The sequence below is a fragment of the Thalia democratica genome, chromosome 9 (assembly GCF_965202585.1).
Source record: "Thalia democratica chromosome 9, ktThaDemo2.hap1.1, whole genome shotgun sequence".
Lineage (NCBI taxonomy): Eukaryota > Metazoa > Chordata > Thaliacea > Salpida > Salpidae > Thalia > Thalia democratica.
Window position 1 is genome coordinate 22562398 of NC_139173.1, and position 20995 is coordinate 22583392.

At 25.1% G+C, this 20995-nt stretch overlaps 1 protein-coding gene across 2 annotated transcripts in view; it reads right to left on the bottom strand.

Annotated features, from left to right (window-relative positions):
- LOC145843820 (uncharacterized) overlaps positions 1 to 20995 on the bottom strand; it is a 41298-nt gene that overhangs the window by 13378 nt on the left and 6925 nt on the right. Inside the window, exons 3-15 of one of the 2 annotated variants that reach the window (XM_082951056.1) lie at positions 20719 to 20904; positions 17672 to 17788; positions 12898 to 13087; positions 11152 to 11301; positions 9416 to 9498; positions 9282 to 9341; positions 8926 to 9038; positions 7560 to 7645; positions 6606 to 6715; positions 4555 to 4682; positions 3101 to 3189; positions 2414 to 2565; positions 460 to 543 (exon numbers count right to left, since the gene is read on the bottom strand). In XM_082951056.1, the coding sequence (XP_082807182.1) occupies positions 460 to 543; positions 2414 to 2565; positions 3101 to 3189; positions 4555 to 4682; positions 6606 to 6715; positions 7560 to 7645; positions 8926 to 9038; positions 9282 to 9341; positions 9416 to 9498; positions 11152 to 11301; positions 12898 to 13087; positions 17672 to 17788; positions 20719 to 20904 (1548 nt within the window). The remainder of the gene's footprint in view (positions 1 to 459; positions 544 to 2413; positions 2566 to 3100; positions 3190 to 4554; positions 4683 to 6605; positions 6716 to 7559; positions 7646 to 8925; positions 9039 to 9281; positions 9342 to 9415; positions 9499 to 11151; positions 11302 to 12897; positions 13088 to 17671; positions 17789 to 20718; positions 20905 to 20995) is intronic. The other variant, XM_082951057.1, reaches the window with a different exon arrangement.

The following is a 20995-nucleotide window of genomic DNA, read 5'->3' on the forward strand; positions in this document are numbered from 1 at the left end:
TACAATTTAACATTTTTCTTGAAAAACAATATATTAAAAAACACCAAACAATTAAACTTTTGACACATATGTATTTCATAAAAAAATTAAACATTTAAAAAAAGTATTAAATGAGGGATTTAAAAATAATGCGTATCAGTCATTTATTTAGAGATGTTTTAAAGTTTTTGTGGTTATTTTCGAATATCAATCTTGAATATGAACCTAGGTGTTCTGGTACATAAGAACAACAAACTATTAAAAAAAGATACGTTATTACTTCAAATACCTGAAATAGTTCCAATTAAAAAAGTATTTTAGTTTCTACAATAAAAAAAACACTTATAAAAACAGCTAGACTGCGTACCAAACACAAGTTTAAATTTTTTTTCTCCAATAAAAAAAATAAAATCAAAAAAATTATAAACAACAAAACAAAGTGGCAAATTGAACATCAATGAACGTATTGATTAAAGTCACCTGTGTGATGCAGCTGATTTTCGCGTTGCAGACTGTGATGCACTGTGTTTGAGACGGCTCGGGTTCAAGCGCCAGAAAGCATATCTGTGAAAAATATACTGTTGTGGAAAAACTCCTTGTGATTGAACACTTTATTAACAATGGAAAAAACTAAAACGGTGATAAGTATAAACATAAACATATAAGCGGCAAGAAGCATTTCTTTCAAGTACAAAATATTGTTGGTATGCGTTTATAAAATATAAATATTGAAATTAAGAAATTTTTATAGACAAGACAGTAGTGTTGGGTTACTTTAGAATGAAGATAAAAATAATTTAGACTTTTATTTTGATAATTGCATTCATTTACGTAAACTGTCGCATGTCTTCAATGCAGTTAAAAGCTTAGTTGCGTAGTTGTTTGCATATCTTTTAAATTTTATCAATATTTAATGAAAAATAAAAAGAGTATAAAAATGTTTACATGGAAATTAATGTTTTAAGCAGAGGTTGTAGATAAAACCTTTTCTAATGCATTTTGGATCAAGTTGTCAAAATAACTCTTTTGCGGTTTAACAGTATATTTTTTTTTGGTTAAAATAGATTATAAATAAATTTAACTTGAAAAAATTTCTAATAAGAACCACACTATGCTAGGGTTTCCCATAGTGAGCGATATTTTTGCCTTAGTTTAATAACTACTGCAATACACTTTTATTATTAAAAAATTAAAGTTTTGACATCCTTAATTTACAAATCTAACTGAGATATTTGATTAGTTATTTCCAATTTAAAGGGTGTAACACAAGTCATTTAAAACATTATAATCTCGTTATTTATCATCGTTAACAAAAGTTATTAAAAGAACAAACCTCTTAAAACTAACTTTTTCTACAAACTTATTTAAAATTTCAGATAAATAATTTTAAATTAAATTAAAATTTCAAGAATTAAAATGTAATTTTTAAATGTTGTAAATAAGTATTGGTTCACAAAGCATTCGTAAATAAGCTTAAAGATCATAATGTTGTAAAAATAAAAATGTTAAATAATAAAACTTGAATTTTGAAAAGTTAACATAAATAACATAGAAATATTTTTTCTTAACAACCAGTATATTGTATTAACAAGTAAAACCATTAAAAAATATTTTATAGCATATAAAACTCATCAAAATATATTTGTACCCATGTTTTTTAACCCCCTACTAGCTGAATAAATATTTTTTAAATAGTTTGTATTTCCTGAAGGTAGCTTGATGTTCAAAAGTTTAATTTGAAACATATGTAAAACAGTGCTCGTTTTTATTTTAACGTATTCTTTAATTTTTTTTGTTAAAAAATAAAATTTTACTTGTATGTTTGAAACGGTCTTATTTTCACTGCAATAAATAAAACCAAAAATATATATAGTCAACTAGAATAAAAAGTTTTAAAGAGGATTTTAAAAACTAAGTCAAATCTAAACAAAATCGAAACTTTTTTCTAATATGCTGTTAACAACAAAACTAATAGTTTGAAAAAACAAATATTTCGAGTCGACGGTTAAATTTTTGTTGTAAGTTTTTCAAAGTACCAACAAATTACAAATATTCAAACAAATTGCCGCCTGTCTGACGTAATAAAATACCAGGAGAGTAAAAATAATTTTTTTCAGAAACTAACAACAAACCATAGTTATGAAAAATATTACTTCGAGCCTACGAGGAAATTTTTGCAAGTTACCCACAAATTTCAATAAAGAAACTGTAACCTGTCCAACGTCCATAGTTAAAAAATTCAAATTCTCAGTTCAAAAATTCCAGGTTTTTTTCAGTATTTCTCACATTCAAGATTTTTTTAGCTTTTTTACCTGAACTCTGAAATTCTAGGTTTTTCCAGGATTTTTGTAACAACAAAACTGCCAGTTGAAAAACAGCAGTTCGAACTGAATGAAAAACTTGTCGTAAACTTTGCAAATTGTAAAGTTCAAACCTGTCCGACGTATCCGTCCGTGTTGCAGACCCACACCTCGTGGGTCGAGGGGGAGGTGTCGGTGTTGGCGGTGGCGCACGAGAACTGCATACCGTTCCTGGTTTTGCTGATGGGGATTGCCCGGGTGAAGGCGGGAAAGTCCCCGTTCATTTCTGATGAAAATTTTCAAACTGTTTAAGTTTTTTTTTTTAATTTGCAGTGTTTTTGATGCTAACAAGAATAAGCGCAAATTTGTTTAGAATTTCTCTAAATAACAATGGTAAGCCTCAATTTTCTTTTATAAGTCGAATGCTTTAAGTTATAAAATAAATACTTGCATTCATATTTTGCTTTTAGAGGTATTAAAACATTTTTCGAAGTATTGTGATTGTATAAAAGTAAAGTGGTTCTTTCGCTAATATAAAATATTATTAGCTGTATAAATATTAAATACAAATTAGATGTAGTTTTTGAACAAGTGTTAGTCGTGAGACTATACAACAGTGAAAAATAAAAACTTCACAACCAAATAAAAAAAAACAGTTGAATTTTTAAAACTTATTTTTAGTTTATAAACTATTAACCAGCCTAATTTTAGTGAGATCACAAAACAAATAAAAAATATGCCTTTGGTTAACACAGTATCGCGTCTAAAACTAACAAATATCAGAAAGCTCTGTGCATTCAAAAAAGTTAATTAAAACATACTTGTAATTTTCTTCCACTTTTTCAATAAGTCCTCAAATGAACTCCTGGTTTCTTCTTTAAAAAAGTCTAATTCGACGGTTTGACCTCCACTGTTGTTAAATGATACTTGTTTTAGCTTTAATTATCTTAAAACCAATTGAAAGTTAAAAGTAAGTTAAAAATTTACATTTTTAGTAGTAACTGAATTGATTTTAAAATTAAGAAAAGGCGCTTGATATTTTACACAGCATAACACAAAGTCTTTTTACAATAAAAATTAATCAAAATTTTCATTTTATTACGAAATTAAACAACAACTTAAAACTTTGATACCACGGCCATAGGGGGGTTGAATTTTTTCACGTAAGTTAAAGTTTTATAGCAATAAGGTACTTTTAAGAACACAAATGTTTTAGTTCTGTTTTGAGATATATTTAGTTTTAACTTTTTTCAAACTAGTATAAAAAGTACGGAGGGAAACATTATATGGTTAACTTTCTAAAAATGTTTTTTTAGTTTCAAAAAAATTTATATCTTTCTAGGATTTTATGGTAAATAAATAAAATTTTTAGGGAAATAACTAAAGGGAAACGATACTTGCATGATACTTAAAATGTTACTGTAGCATTTCAAACTAAGTAAAAAAAAAGCAATTTATGACTTGTATTTTTAATATGTTATAAAAATAAAAGTTTTATTAAAGATTTTTAAATTTCTACAACACGATTATTGATTATTTAACAGAAATTATACTATCTATTATTTATTTTTACAGTTTATTATCAACTAAACAATGTTTCACTCCTATATTGGGATATAGGAGATTATCAGTTGTTATAAACAAATCAGAAAAAAGTTTTTGAACAAATTAAATGAAATTATGTAAAAATATTAAATACAACAAATGGAAACCAAAGTATTAAACTTATGGTTTAAAAACTTGTGGTTTATCAAAAACTAATTGTACTATGAAAGTTTGAAACGGACAGCTTAAAAACTGTAGTAGAAGATACAACTCTAATAAAACAATCCTTCCGAAATGTTTCAGTAACATTCTAGCTTCCTTCTACAAGTAACCTATTGCACTTTTGTAAGTTATATATTTATTCATAATAAACACAGAAAATTCAAAACTTACACATTCAATTCAGTTCGTAATTTATCAAGAAATAAATGCAATACTATTAAAGTAAAATTATTTAAACTGACGCCAGCTTCTTTAATACAAAACTAATGTTAATTTTAAGGGGATTGCTAAGTAAGAAAATTGAAATTTGAAAAAAAATTTGGACTCAGCCTCAGTACTTCTAAAAGTAATAATCTTTTGATTATTATTTTTTTTTTCAAAACTTTGACCAAATAGAGTACATATTACCAAACAAGTGAAGTTTAAAATTTAATAAAAAATTCACCCAAGTAAGTAAAAACTTACTACAAGTATAAACACTGTAGGCAGTACAAATAAAAATGCACACCTGTAGTTGAGAATGATAACTGAAGCCTTGCGTTCTTCGCACGACTCTTCCTTATCACAAGACGGAACCTTGTCCTGAAGTTTGGACGCCAGTTTAGCCTGCAGCTCCTTTATAGAATTGCTGAGGTTCTAAAACAAGCGTGAAATTAGTTATACAGCAAAAAATGTTTGTGCAGGGTTGCCTAAGGTTTTTTGAATATTTTTTCCCAGGTTTTCTGAGTGTATTCTAGTTTTTTTAAAGAACCAGTTTTTTTGATTAATTTTTAGTATAAAACTATTTTATAGGTAAAAAAATGTCATAAATACTATTAAAACAATGAAAATTTACGGTAAATGTACTTTAACAACGTTTTTTTATAAACAATATTTTAAATTATATAAAAAAATTATTAATATGATTGATTTTTCGTATTTAATCGATTATTTTTTACTTCACCTGTAAAATAGAATTTAGGTTTATTAGTGATTTTTGTTCGAAATTTATGTTTTTTCTCGTATTTTTTAATTTCTTGAATTCCAGGTTTTTCCAGGATTCCAGATTTTTGCAACTATGTTTAAGAAAACAAACTAAAACGTCCTCGATTTAATGAAAAACTTCATTACCAAAGAAAATTAAATTTACTTTTAGTTATCTAAAGGAAATTACTTTCATAAACTTCAATAAAATCTCTTAAAACAAAATAATAATCTTATACTTTTTGTGAAAAACTATTAAGCTTAAGAAGATTTTGTTATAAATTTGGTTTAATTTAGCTTCAATGAGCTTTTTTAGACTTAAGGGCAATTTTAAAAAGATAAAAAGTTTATTAAAAAAGCTCTAAGAAGTTGTTACTTTTGGTATAAAGAAAATTTAACTGATAAATATTTAAACTTTATCCCACTAAAACGTTTCTCTATCTTTTTCAAAGTGACACAAAGTCTTGTTGTAATTAATAATGAAGTAAATATCCGTAGAACTGTTCTTTTAAAAGTCAGAGAAATATATTTTTAAAACCTAAAGTTTTAACTAGAATTTTAGATTTATATAGACTAAACTTAGTTTGAATTGAAAATAACTAAACAACTTTTTTTTTAATGGACTGTAAAGTTCAATTAGTGTTACTTTTTTATGGTTAACACATAACTTTTGTTTTATAAGAAATTTAAATCCTTAAAAATAATTCAACTAAGGTCTATACCAACAAAAACATACAATTATGAGTAGTTATTTACATACTTGAAAAATGCTTAGGAAACTGAAATAAATATTTCAAATGTTTTTTAAAATATTAACAGATGCTTTAGTGTAAGTATTGAAACTTTTATGACTGGAAGACAAAACTAAAAGTATAACTGATTTATACCAAACAAACAAATCTAAGGAATATTATTTATACTTGTAAACATTACAGTATTGTATAATTACTTAGTCAACTTTATGGACTAAAAATTGACTTTCATGTTTAAATTCATTTAATTGCATATGTATATGGTTTTTAGGCTTAGTTAAATATTTCTGCTTAGAATATAACCCTTTTGTACAAAGGAAAAAAACGTTCATATAATTTAACCTACAATGTATCTAATTATGAACTTTTACACTTTGTTCTAAAAGTATTTAAAACAATAAGCGCAACATTTTTACTTTGCAGTAATAAAACATTAATTGAGCGCAACTGCCAAAATAACTTAATAAAAATTTTGAGTTAATATAAGTCTTTTAATAAAAGTTTTATTGCTAAGTCTTTTAATTCAATTTTGTAAAAATTAAAACTGCACAAATTCACAATATTTTGACAAGTATTTCAGTATATAAATAATAAATTAAAAGCCTAATATCTAAAAAAAACATAAGATTTTCAATTTAATTTAAAAGAAAACACACTAGTTAGTACTTATTAAATTACTTAAAGTCATAAAAAATACTAGAAATTTCAGGGTTTTTATAAAAGTTAAGCACAACTTTACAACTTTTATAGTTTTTATTAAAATAATACTTTATAAAATACTGTTATTTAGTACATAGTAAAAATAAACCCAATTTTATTTCTATTTTTTGCATAAAAAAAAAACCTGATGGTCAATTTTTAAACTCTCAACTTTTTTTTCAATTTCTTTTAACGTTAATTGATCCTTCATTATTGAGTCTATTTCACTTTTTATGTTTTCCTTTTCTGTTTTTTCTGCAATAATGAAGGAGTTAACATAATGCCAACCAAGTTTAAGAGTTGCAATCAAATTTGTTAAACAAGAATTTGATAAAACGATTACATGGCCGGAACTTACAAATTAACTATATTTGTCATTACTAATGAGTTTTTTGTTTCTTAAAATTTATATTGAAGACGAGTTCAGCCAACTAAATATTTTCTTAAAATAATGAACAATGTAAAAACAATGAATAGTTTAACATAAATTTTTGTTTTACTCAAGGCATTTATGGCTGCCTAACAAAAACGACAAATTCAAAATAAGTAAATAATACTTTTTGCTTTCTGTTTTAAAAGTTAATACAAGGTAAGTGCATTACACACTATACTACACATTTAATTTAAGTTGTATAAGGTGTACTAGTAAATTAAATTCGTTTTTTTAAAATAAACACAATATAATTTAAAAACTTTTTCATAATATTCCAAGCTTAACTTTTTTTAAAACAAAAACAAAAGTTTCACATTTAGTTCACTTATAAACTTCAATCATAGAAAATTATATTATGTATAACTTTTTATATTTATATTCAGATACTGTTTAAAATATTTTTTAACACATTATTTTACAAAATTTTTTCTATTGAAGTAATTCAAAAGTAAGATTTACTTGAAAAAAAAACACAAAAAATAAGTCTTAGAAATAAATTGAGCTATAAAAACGTAATGCTCGCTAATTTAATCTGTTAATATCTAGATTCTAGACTATCCTTACTTTATTTAATTATAAAATTATTTTTAATCGCTTAACGTTTTACATTTAAACTTGTTTTTTACACAACTTTAACAATTCAATCAAACATGTTTAATATTTTACCCGTGTTAAATTCCATTTCTCTGATCCAAATATGCCATTGGAATTTACACTTGGCAGTTTCATACTTGCTATTGTTTTCATTGTTTCTGAATAAAAATAAATAATAATGCTTACAATTTTAAAAACTTTTAACTTACTCTATGTTTGTTTTGTTTTATTACCAAACATTATTACGTTTATAAACCTTTAAATGATAAATCATGCTAAATAGTAAAGAAAAAATAATAACATCTAAATTTCATCTACTTAAGTTTATGGTTAATAAAGTCGTCAAATTTTGACAATAACTTAATTAAATCTAATTAATGCAAAACAATAAACAAAGTAATAACTTTACACAATAGTTTTGTTTGTTATTAAGGCATGTATTATAATATAAAACGTTATTTAGTCTCTTTATTAAACCAAAAAAAAAGATTTCAAATTATTAAAAAAGAAAAAAAAAACTTTCACATATAACTATTTTAACTAATGATTCTGCTATGGGGTTTGCTTGGATAATCTATAAATACCTTCAGCTGTTTACCTTCAGCTACCTATTTAACTATAAGGTTAAATTACTAATATAATTTTTATCAGAAATTTCAATGAATAGTTACAAAAACTATAAAAATATACTCTGTTGTTATTCAAAAGTGTATGTTTTTAAAACGCAAAGTTTTCAACAAATTTTATTTAAAAACATCTTGGTTTGCGGCAGCATGGCTTGTGACAAAACTCAATTTAGCAGAACAAAAATCTACCCTGCTGAAAAATATTTGCGAGGTTTAAAGCAATTTGAGTATTTGTAAAGAATACTACAATTTTTAAAAATATTAAAGTCACACTCGTGCTTTACATTATTATTAATTTTTTTATTTCTTTCAGAGTAACAATAAATAAATAAAAACAATCTACATTCAACAGATGTTTCTATGTGCATATAAAATATGCTATCCTTGAAAGTTTAAATCCAATAAAATACATTCAAAAGATTAAACTATTTAAAGTTAAGCATATTAAATACAACTTAATACAATTATTATCTAATGTTTGTTCGAATTTATTGCAGCAAGCTGATGACAATAAGACTTGTTTTTCTACATACAACCGAAAAAAAAACTTTGTTTCGGTCTACAAAGCAGGAACACTATAGAAACAATTATCGACTTAACTTCAGTCGAAAAGGAAGCTTTTTGAGAAAAAAAAAACTAACAAACAATTAAACTTATTAGAATAAATTAAACAGTGATAGCTTCTACAAATGCCTTAAAAAATACAAAAATCGCTATCAACTACGTTTCGACGACCTAAACAAAAATCAACTCATAAAAGAACTGCTTTGACGTCATATTCAAAACAAGAACTACTGTGACGCCATACTCACTGTGACGCGATGTTTATGGAGCTCCTCCTGGCGTTCAGGTTCTTCTTCTTGCCGGTGCTCGTGCACACCAGCAAGTCGTTGAACAGCCACAATTTCCGCTCCTTCTGCTTGCCCTGTCGACGACAGATGTGTTTGTAAAAAAAATTACAGTCTAAATTGGTTTGTTTTTCTTTTGTAGTATTTTCAAAAGCGTTAGTTATGAAAAAATTAATCAAACTTTAACAAAGTTTTTTTTTATCAAACATAGTTTGAGCCGCTAGAAACACTTTTGTCAATGTACAAAAAGCGTATTTAAAAGTTTAAACAATGTTTTTTTTTTCTCCAAGGTGAATGAGTGAACAGATAAAGATACTAACTAGTTCCATGCAGGTCTCCTGCTGGATAAATTTTCTTCTCGGCGCCTTGCTCAGAATTAGCTGCAAAATACAGATTGTAAATATTTTATTTTATGCATACACTTTTTAATCATTAAACATCAAACTGTTCTTACGTTTTCAGGAAAGTTTTCAATGATGGATTCTATGTCTTCTAACTCCTTTTTGTTCTTCATCAGGTTTTCTATGTCCGACTTTGCTGAAATTCACAGTACATTTTTTTTTTACAACAAACTATTGTTTATCATTTTGAGGATGCATGCTAGAATATTATTTTGATGATATTGAAATCATGCAACAATTAAGCTTTGTTAATGTTGCTGGTTATAAATGTGAAAGTGCTGCTGGAATTTTGCACAAACTAATCAAATGTTTTGTTTTCACTATGTTGTTAAATTAAAGTTCGTAAATAGTCAATCGTTAGTTAAGTTATGTGTACATGTAATAAAACGGCTGAGATAAACAATAAAAAGGCACAAAATATTAATTAAAAAGTACAAGTTTACGTAAAACAATTTACATACTTTTTTTTATCTCTTTGTTTAAACTTTTACAAGCAAAAAGTTTAAAATACTTAACTTAAAACATTATATATTAAATAATTCGACATTTTAATGTTATACAGATTTAAGACCATTTAAATTTATTTTTGTTAACTTCATTAGAGTCCAAGTTGAATAAAATATTAGGTTTAATCATAAAATGGATCAAAAGTTATTACCAAGTTTTATTTTTAAACAAACTCACAATCTTTAATAAACCTATGGCATTTAAAACGTGTTTATTGCCCTGACTTTGTTTAATTTTTTTTTCCCAATAAGTATATAAGAATACATGTTAAAATAAAGTAGGTCAATTGTTTTTAGTTTATTATAACGTTGAGCCAATATTTTTATGAAAACTTAGATAATTTTTATCAGTTTATTTTCATAAGATATTAGTGAACTTAGTTAAAGTTGTTTAAAAATATGAAGAAATAAAATACATATTAAAACATTAAAAGGTCGATCTGTATAATTAGATTCTACCTTAAAATATTGTTCAAACTTTATTATTAACTTCAGAATTTTTTTCTTAAACAAAGATATACGAGTGAAACATTTTTTTATAAAAGAAATCTTGAATTAATATATTAGTTATATATCTTCTTGGATTCAATTTTAGAACTTTAATTGATAGAACCTCAAAACAAGCTAAAATATTAACACAATTTTTAGTAAATAAAAGCCTAAAATTATTTAATCATATGAAGTAATTTACTTTATTTGGAAAAGTATCAATTATTTATATAAAAATTTGAGTTATAAAATTATTTAAAAAATTAGTTTAGACCATATAATAAATAATAAAAAACTAAAAGCCTAGTTGTTAATTTTTAAAGTAGTCGCATACGAAAAAAAAATGTTAAAAAATAAACATACAAAGTCACCTGAAACTGAATTCACAAACTTTTGCGTACATCAAAAAGTTTTTGAACGTTTACTACTTGTCAAAAAATTTGAAAATCAAAGTAAACAAAAATGTTCAAAAACACTATAGAATTTTCTATCAAACTTTTTCAAAGTAAATTGTTTAATTTTACTTAAAATAAAACATATTTTAAAGATGATTACTTTATACAACTATTGCTAATATAAAGCACGTAATAATTTGGAAAATTTAAGCAAAATTAAAAATTATTAGAAAAAAATTATTCTTAAATCAATCGTACCCTTTCTGATCTTTACAAGCGTTAGAAATTAAAAGTAAGACCGTATGTAATAGATAGTATACCAACGGCTCAGTACTCAAAATTAAACGAGATTGACTCTACGTGACCGCTAAAACAACTCTAACAGAAAACCGTACAAACTTTTGCCTTCGTTCACGTTCGTCACCGTAGCCAGCTCTGATTTGGGCGGAACTTTTTTCTGGTGGAAGTACTTTCTTATGCCCGGCGAACCGTTTTCTTGTGCTCTCGCGTTGTGTAAACGTTTAGCAGACTTTCCATTAGATTTTAAATCTACGAAATTATTTTGATGCCTTTGCGCACAAACAGTCAGTGTTAAGTAAAAACTTGAAGCAATTTTTTAAGTTTTGGTAAGACCTTTATTTAATGAACTACTTACCCTATAGAACAGTTTTTTTTTGAAGTTCTTAAACTATTTTTAAAAGGTTTTCAAACAACACTTCTAGCACAAAACTTAAATAGATGTTTTTCCTACTTGATTATCAAATGCTTTCGACAAATTATGATACATTAGCTTAGTTTATAAACAAAATTAGGGATCAATTTACTACAAATATGACTTTGTAATTACAGCATATGATCTGAGTAAAAGTAAATATGATTTTCAACTCCCAATAATCTGAAAACTTTATTCACACTAGAAAAATATAAATAGAATCAAATAAAAATTTAATTTTAGTAAATTTTTTAAGATAAAGTTTTTTTTGTTATTTCTAAACCTATTTTCTGAAATGTAGTTCAAGAAATGATAAGCTTGTGTCACTTGAAATAAGATTTAAAAAATGATAATTGAAAAAATTAGATGATGTAACATGCAGATTATTCATGACGCTTTTAGTGTTGAAGTAAAAGATAAAACACCAAAAATTACCGTTTAACTGCCAACAAGTTGTATTTTGCGAGTGCTACGGGTTATTTAAATATGATGTTTAGTGTGGATTATAATTTGATTAAAAAGTTAAACTTATTTTTATACAATATATTTATGCAGTTGAATTACACAAAAAAAATCACGTATTTGATTTCAAACAACTACAAGCTTTAATATCACCTTAATTGTTTTTAAAAGATCAGAGTTTGAAAGTTTTAAACATTACACGAAATTATTACAAACAACATTCTTTAGTGTATATGGTTAGAAAAATGCTAAAACCTTTTTGCAAAAATATCTTAAAGTACCTAATAGATAACCTTGTTCTTTCAAACAACATTAATTCTTTAAAATTTGTCACTTACTACATAATCTAAAACTGGATCTCATATTTTTTCTATACATACTGAACATATAATAGAAAAAGTTTTAATATCAAAGTTTCAAAGAAAAAGTCTAAACAAAAAAGTTGTGAAGCCCTAAAACTTTTATAATTTAATAAACTTCCTTAACATCAGCAACAGCTTTAAGAAATTAAAATCCTAATCAAAGGTTTTCTATTGAGTAGTTCTAAAAACTTATAACAAAATTTCATCACATTAATACTTACAATATAAGTTTTAATAAAAGACAACACTCATTTAGTTATGGAAAAACTATTACATCCTAAACCTATTAACTTGAACTCACAGTCTTATTTATAATGAGTTTGTTAAAGTTTTTATATTTTCGCTGTAATCAGAACAAAACTTAGAGCTAAATACGTTTTGATAAATTAAACTTGTTAATTAAATGGTAAGCGGCCCTTAAAAATCCTATTTTTATTAAAATGATACTAAGTGTCTTTTTTTACCTTAAGTCTTAAAAACACATTTCTACCTATCAAACCCCACAGTGCTTTGGTCTAAAAATCCAACTTTATTCACCCGTACACAAGTTCCTCATTTACACCCACCCCTAAACCCACTAACGCAGTAAAACCCTAACAAACAAAATACCGTTGTCCATGAGCGTGGCGAGGTTGTGGCACTCCTCGATGGCGAGCGTGAGGCCGGCGTGGTCGCAGTGCGTCTCGGCCGTGTACTTGAGGAACTCCTTGAAGTAGAGCTTGTACCTGGGGATGCGCTGCACCGGCTGGATCAGCCTCGCGCTCAGCGACTGCTTGTCCTTGTTGATGGCGCGGCGGTTCTGTGAAAAAACAAAAATTTTAAGAGTGTTTTTTAAGTTTTATCACCTTTGTTATTAGTAGTGATCTACCGGGTCCGGGAACTCGTGTTTTTTTCTAATTTAAAACTTTGAAAGTTTTGATGATTTATCTGTATTTCAAGTTATTCATTTGATTAAGTCTGAGCGTTTTTATATTCAGTTTATTTTAGGATGTAAATATTAAAACTTTATATATTTTTTTAGACAGAAGTTTCATTATGCGATCTGTCGATGGTCGTGAGTTTTTTGTTTAAGATCCGTATCCAAAGGGTCACTAGTTTTTGAAGATATTAAGACAAAATAAAACTATGATTAGGTAGTTACTAATTGTAAATAAAACGATTAAAATTCTAATAAGTTAGTAGGTTTTCCACAGTTATATACCCACATAAGTAATAACTTGCTTAATTATCCTAAAACTTGGTAGTTTTTTAAAAAAAGTGCTTTGCATTCAAAAAAACCTGGTCCCAATCTTGAACACTAGTTAATAGACGCTAAAGTTATTTTTGGTTAATAAAAAATATTTACACCAAATGCTTTGGTAAATAATAAAAAGTATTTTCTTGTTAACACTTTTTCTATCACCAAATAACATAACAGTGGTACAGTTCAGTTAAATTTTTTTAATAAATTAGAAGATTGTGCTTAAGCTATAAAAATTTGTTTAAATTTAACACATATGAGAACTTTCGTTTAAGATAAAAATATAAGTTTGTAGCTATATCTCTATAAGTTACTTTTATAAAGTTTACTCGATAGTGTTGCATCGTAATATATATACAGGGTTGCCACTGTTTTTTCAAAAATTTTTCCAGGTTTTCTAAATTTCTTCCAGGTTTTTAAAAGTACAGATTGTTGAGTCTATTTTTAGTTTAAAGTTAAGTTTAAGGTAAGAAACTGTGTTAAATAGTATAAAAACATTGTAAGATAATGTAAAACTACTTTAAATATCATTTTTAATAAAAAATTTTTTGATGACGGCAAATTTTTTTTATTTATATAATAGATTTTTTGATTCAAATCGAAATTGTTAAAATTCAGTTTCACTGAACATGTGAAAATTGTTAAAATTCCAGGTTTTTCCAGGTTTTTTTCAAAATTTTTCAAATTCCAGGTTTTTCCAGGTTTCCAGGTAAAGTGGCAACCCTGTATATAGACGTTAAACACAACTATAATATAAAATCATTATTCAAATTTTTTGTATAATAAAACAAAAAAAATGGTTTACTTATATTAGAATAATAAGGATATTTATAAAATATGTAACAAAATAAATTTAAGTTTTAAAATAATAAACTTTATTAGTTAAATACCATCACTATAAAATTTTAGTTAAAAATCTGACTTAAAACCTTAAATTTTTTACAACGACATTGGATATATCAATAATTGATATGTATAATGAGAATAACAACATTTTTTAAATGTTTTACCTTTGATAAAAAATCAAAACCATTGCATATTTATATACAACTAAATTAAACTTTGCTTAATTCAAATGAGTTCAGTTATTTGCAGAGACTTATTTGAATAACATCACATAAGTAAAAACAATGATTATACTATTGTATTAAAATCATTACACCAAAGTTCTATGCATCTAAGAATAATTAAAATTGTTATCAAATAGATTAAAAAGGCGTGTACATTTAAGTATAAATAATTATAAAATTGGTAAAAAATGTTTTATAATAAAATCACGCAAAACAACGTGTATATGGATAAATTAATTTCAAACTTTTAGTTATTCTGTGCTTTCAATTTTTTTATTAGTAAGAAGTTAAAAAACTATAAAACGAAGTTGTTTTTGTTGTTAAAAACGATTGGTGTCTCAAACTATTTTTTATTTTAAATAATATAAGATATTAAATTTTATATTGTAACTCTGAATAAACTATCAATAAAAAAACAAGCAGTTGTTAGTTTTAATTCCGCTTTGCAATCTTTCAAAACATTTGAACAAAACAGTAGTTTTAAAAGCAGAAAAGAGAGAAAATTCCGAGTAAACAAATAGGATGAAAAGTTAGCAAGTCGTAGTAGTAGTTGGAAAATCAATTTATACAAAGCTATTGCCATCTGAATTGCTTCTTGTTCAACTCTTTTTCTTCTAGCAAGTTTGGAATTACAAGAGTTTCGTTTATTTTCAATAAGAAACTTTAAAAGAGACCTTTTGCAAACCTTAACACTATCTTAAAATTTTTGTTCAGATAATTATTACAAAACATTAATGTCGAATCTTAGCATAACTACACAAGAATTTAAAGATTTTTTAATAATAATAAAAACTAAACACAAATAAATATAATAAATTGAAAAAACTAAGTTAGTCACATAAAATTACTAGAACTCATTTATGTTTTTTTAATTAAGCAAGAGATTAAAATGGTATGAAATTTAGGAGTGCATTTTGCCGTGATAACGCAAATAAGTAAAAGTGGAAAGTTTAAAACACATGAATTCTAAAAACATAATAAAGCTTGCAATCAGTGAAATTAAAAAGCTATTTGTTTGTATTTTTACAAATATATACACTTTAGTATGGCAAATATTGCCAAAATAAATTAAAAGACTAGCAAAACTTATCTATCTTAAAAAGTATATAGTAAGCCTCCGATTTCCATGCATGGTTACTTGTTAAAGAGTTTCAAACTATATAACTAAAAGCTGATAACTAAACTGTAAACAAACTTAAGACTAAAGTATTAAAAAAAAATATTTTAATATATTCAATAAAATATATCAAAAGTGTTGAAAACAAACTGCCTTTTATATCAAATAGAAAAATAAAGAATAATTTTGTTTATCTAATTAAAATTATGTTTTAAATTTTTTAAATTTTAATAATAAAATATTTTATTTCAGGGTTATATTAAACGCCACAATAATGTATAATTATGATGATAAAATTATCTTGAGTACACATTTTAGAAATATTTATTCAAAACAGCTGAAAAATTATTTGGTTAAAATTATTATTTGCAGTATAAACAGTGCTTTTTTTAAACAGTGACAACGTAAAAAACATAAACAAACCAACAAAATATGAGTCAAAAGCAAGCATTTAAACTTTTTTTTAAATTAATATTACTAAACTTTATTATAATTATTTTCATATGGTTTTATGATACTGAGTAATTTTTAAATAGATGCTTCTAAAAAAAATCATTTAAAAAAGTTTAAAGTACAACCAGTTAAAAAACTAAACAGTAAAAACTATTACTATAAACTAAGCAGTAACCATATTTATTATTAATTTGTTCAACATTTAGTTATTTAGTTTTAATTTAATTAATAAGATTTTTGCGCTTTAAAGTTACCTTTTTACATAAAATATAGTTTTTTTTGCGTATTTAGATTATAATTTGCAAAGCAAAAAAAAAACAGTATTGAGTTTTGTTAATAGAACTTTTTTTTTTAGTTATGCCAAATACAAAATAATGTAGATTCATGTTTTCTCTTACAAAGTAATTTAAAGTCTTATTTAGTTTATAAAACTTTAGAATAATATAACTTTATTTAGATTAAAATTGAATAAATAAGCTTAAATATAATAAACTAGCAGTTTTATCCACAATATAAACAAATATCTAAACTAAACTATTTTTAGAAAAAAAATTAAAAATAAGTTGTAGACAAATTTTTAAACACAATTATACACTATCACATTATAAACCTAATGTTTATGACCAAACTTCAAAACTTTTGAATAAGTAAGTAAAAGTGTACACTATTTGTCCAAAACATTAAATAACTAATTTAAGGGTGTTTTACCTTAAGGGCATAGGGGCATAGGGGGGGGTAAACACCCTTTTTTGGTTTTTGATCTTATTTTATATAGTTTTTACTAAGTTACAAGATGCTTTTTACAGATTTTAAAAATTCAAAATAATTTTTGAGATATAGCCGGTCAAAGTCGGAGGCAACAATAGGTTTCTTATGGGAGGCGCAAACTAAAACAGCAAAAATAGACTATTTCACTAAAAATCTATCTTCTCCTACGTTTTTTGAGATAACTACCTCAAACTTTCAGGAAACGTTCCTTGATATATTTGGAAAATTCTGTCGGAAGGAATTTTTAAAAAATTGAAAAATAAAAATTTTATAAAAAAAATAAACAAAAAAAACAGTTTTTTTTTAGTTTTTTTATTATAAAATTTTTATTTTTTAATTTTTTTAAATTCTGTTCCGACAGAATTTTCTAAATATTGCAAGGAACATTTCCTGAAAATTTGAGGTAGTTTGCTCAAAAAATGTAGGAGGAGATAGATTTTTAGTGATTTCTAGTTATTTGCCGTTTTAGTTTGCGCCTCCCATAAGGATCCTATTGTAGCCTCCGACTTTGACCGGCTATATCTGAAAAATTATTTTGAATTTTTAAAATCTGTAAAAAGCATCTTGTAGCTTAGTAAAAACTATATAAAATAAGATCAAAAACCAAAAAAGGGTGTTTACCCCCCCCTATGCCCTTAATTGAAACTACCTATTTTAAACTCATTTGGTAAACATTTCTTATATCTATGTATACAAAACTAAATACAGTGAAAACTATTTCAAAGACGAGCTAACCTCCAGGAATGTTTTGAAGGCGCTTTTGGCTTGGGAAGCCTTGCTGATGCACTCAGTGGCGTTTGAAAAGTTTCTGACAAAACTTATGTAAGCTTCTATCAAGTCCTCTTGGTGAAACTGTTGAGAAGTTTAAAACTATGTTGAAACAGTTTGATAAAACATTGTCAATTCAAAAGCTTATTAACTATTTATATCTTTTTTAGAAAACTTTTAAAAAAATATTAGGTATATAACATTAAAAACTACACTTTATTATGTAAAACTCTACGTTCAACTATAAAGCAACATTTTAAAAGTAGAGAAAAAGGTAAAATTAATGATAATTATAAATAAACATATTTAAAATAAAAATTACAAACACTTTTAAGCTGTCAAAACAGTTTAGAGAACTAAATTTTTTGAGTTTGAACAAATGTGTACAGTATTTTTAAATCACAATATATGTGTAATTTATCATTTTAAAAGTAGATAACCTAAACTAAAAACGTTTTAATTTGACTTTTAAAATAAAATAAAAAATAACTATGCCAATAATATATTGCAATTCAAAATTATACAGAGCTAGTGAAAAACTTATTTTAAACGTTCTGTTTTTTGCAAAAAAAAACAAAATGATACTAATATTAGGGTATACAACAACTTCAACTTTTTTTTAAGTATCAACTGTGTTTTTAAAATTTAGACTAGGTTTCAAAAGCAAAGTCTTTTGCAGGATAAAAAGTTAGATTTATAACTGCTCAAGTTCACGTTTAACACAGAAATTCTACATAATTTATTATGAAATTAGCATAATGGTTTCAACGCAAATATACCAACATGTTAACATTTAGTACAGATAGGTTTGCATAGGAATTGTTATACTTGTAAATACAAGTAAAGATAGTAAACAACAGAAAGCTTTCTGAAAATTTCTTAATGCCTAAAAATATACCATAAAAATTATTTCTAAATTATATATTTACTGTCAGATCTTTTAAAGATCCTTTCAGAAAAATTCAAACTAACTTATTGATTTCTAGTGGGACCTTGTTCTAACTATTAAACATGCCAAGGTCTTTTCTTTCTGATGGGCCAGATAAGACCAACAGTAAAAAAGTGAAAAAATAAAAATTTTGTTGAAAAAGCAACTTGTGTCCATATTAACAAACTCTTTAAGATAAAAAACTAACTTGTTACTAAAGACTTTTAAAATTCATAGATAAAAAAAAACTTTAATACCTTAAACGATGGTAACATAAACAACTAACAAAGTTACTTCTTAAAAAACATCTTACTTTAAATTATGTTTTTGAAAATATAAGCAAAATAGGAATTTATATAGGACAGTATGTATAGAAAGTTTATTTATTTAACAAATGAAAAAAAAAAAGTACAAATTTGTATCTTTATCTTACAAATACCGTAATTAAGGGTTTAAACTAAAAGTGGGCAACTTTTCTATTCAGCAAGCCAGACTTGGCATAAAAAGTCTTATTTGTGCTTGCTAGGTTCTTTATTTGTTTTATTATATATTATTCCACTTATGATAGTAGTATTTAACAGCAATGACATTTGTTCTTGGTTGTAGAACTGTTTATAAATTTTTAGATATTTTTTTTATTCCCAATCTAATACTACTATTTGTTAAAAACTTGTATTTCTATTTTAAAACACTACAAGAAATAATAACTTATCAACATTTATAAACGCAACAAAAAAAAAAATTTTTTTTCAAATTAAGGTAATCATATATTTAAATGAATTGACAAATTTAAGCCTTTGATAAATTATTGATACTTCAGCTAAAATTTTCATACCACATAATGTTTGTAAAAAAAAAAAAATTATATTAGCGGATAACAAAAGTAATATCTTGCTGCATCTACTGATAATTGAGTTAAAAAAAAACCTTAGAATTTTGATTAAAAACATATTGTTTATCAACAAGTATATAAAAATTTGCTATTTTAACCCTTTCAAAAGTAACATTTATACATAGTATAAATCAAATATCAGCAGTTTTCTGTTACTTACAATTACAGTTTGTTTAAAAAATGTATTTAAAAAGGAGTAAAAATTTGTGCATTGAAAATAAAAAAGGACATATTTTCAAAACAAAACCTGAACAAGCTTTAAATTGTACATAGCATCAAGTTTTCATAAAATATAAACAGTAAAACCAATTTTTATTTCACTAACTAATTGTTTTTTTTTTCATTTCACTAAACTTTCATTACCTGTTTTTCTTTTTAAACAAAACTCAAAAATTGTTAATTAGAAAACCATGATTATAAAACCAGAAATCATCAAGTAAAACTTTTTATTCATTATAAGTCAAACATTTAAACTTACTTTAAGTATTCAATAAACACAATTCAAGTATTAAATTATAAAGCTTGCATAAGATAAAGATAAAATCAGCAACTTTATATTTGTTATTAGGTGATTAAACTTTTGATAAAAATTTATGAATAAATATAACCGTATATTTTTTGACAGCAATTCTTTTTTTTGAATGGTTTTGTTGCAAATTTACTTTGCTTAAAAAATTAGTTTTACACCAAAGAAAACATAAATTTTGCATCACTTTCAAGTACATACAGTTTTTGTATGTAAACTATATAAGACATATTTAATAGCTTACACTATATATACCAACTTTTATATAAAACAAAATGTTATAACACATAAGTGTGGAAATGTAAATAAATGAAAAGTTTCATGGATACCTATTTTGAAGGTTTGTTTTTATGATAGAGATCAAGGGTAAAAATTATAAAATAAATTTTCAAACGCTAGATTGTACATATGATTAAAAATTTTAGGTCAGAAGACAAATTTTATGTGTAAAATTACCTGTGCAATGTGCAAGTTTGAAACCTATTTATATTATACATCCTTCTACACTATAAAATAGAACCTGATCTAAAATAAAGAAAATATGTTGATATAACTAATGCAATAAAAAATGAACTATGACTATTTTTAAACAACTAGAGCAATACAATCATCTAAAATATCAAAAACATGCTTAAATGTGCAAAAGTAAAATTATCCGGTAAACTAACAAAGTTTAGAAAGAGCTCTCCTATTTTCATGTTGCCGGTGTCCCAGTTATCAATGTAACTCTGTATATCCGCACACAACTCCTCATGCTTTTGTAAAATTTCGGGAATTTGAAAGAAAATTTCTTCAACCAGCCTTGGTTCACAGATGCTTTGGTTTTCTGGATTTCGAAGTGGGACCAAGTATTCCTTTTCAATTAACCAAAATTTTAAACCACAAAATATATTTTGTAAGTATTTGAACATTTTTTAGTTCTGGATATTTTAAATTTTTAAGTAC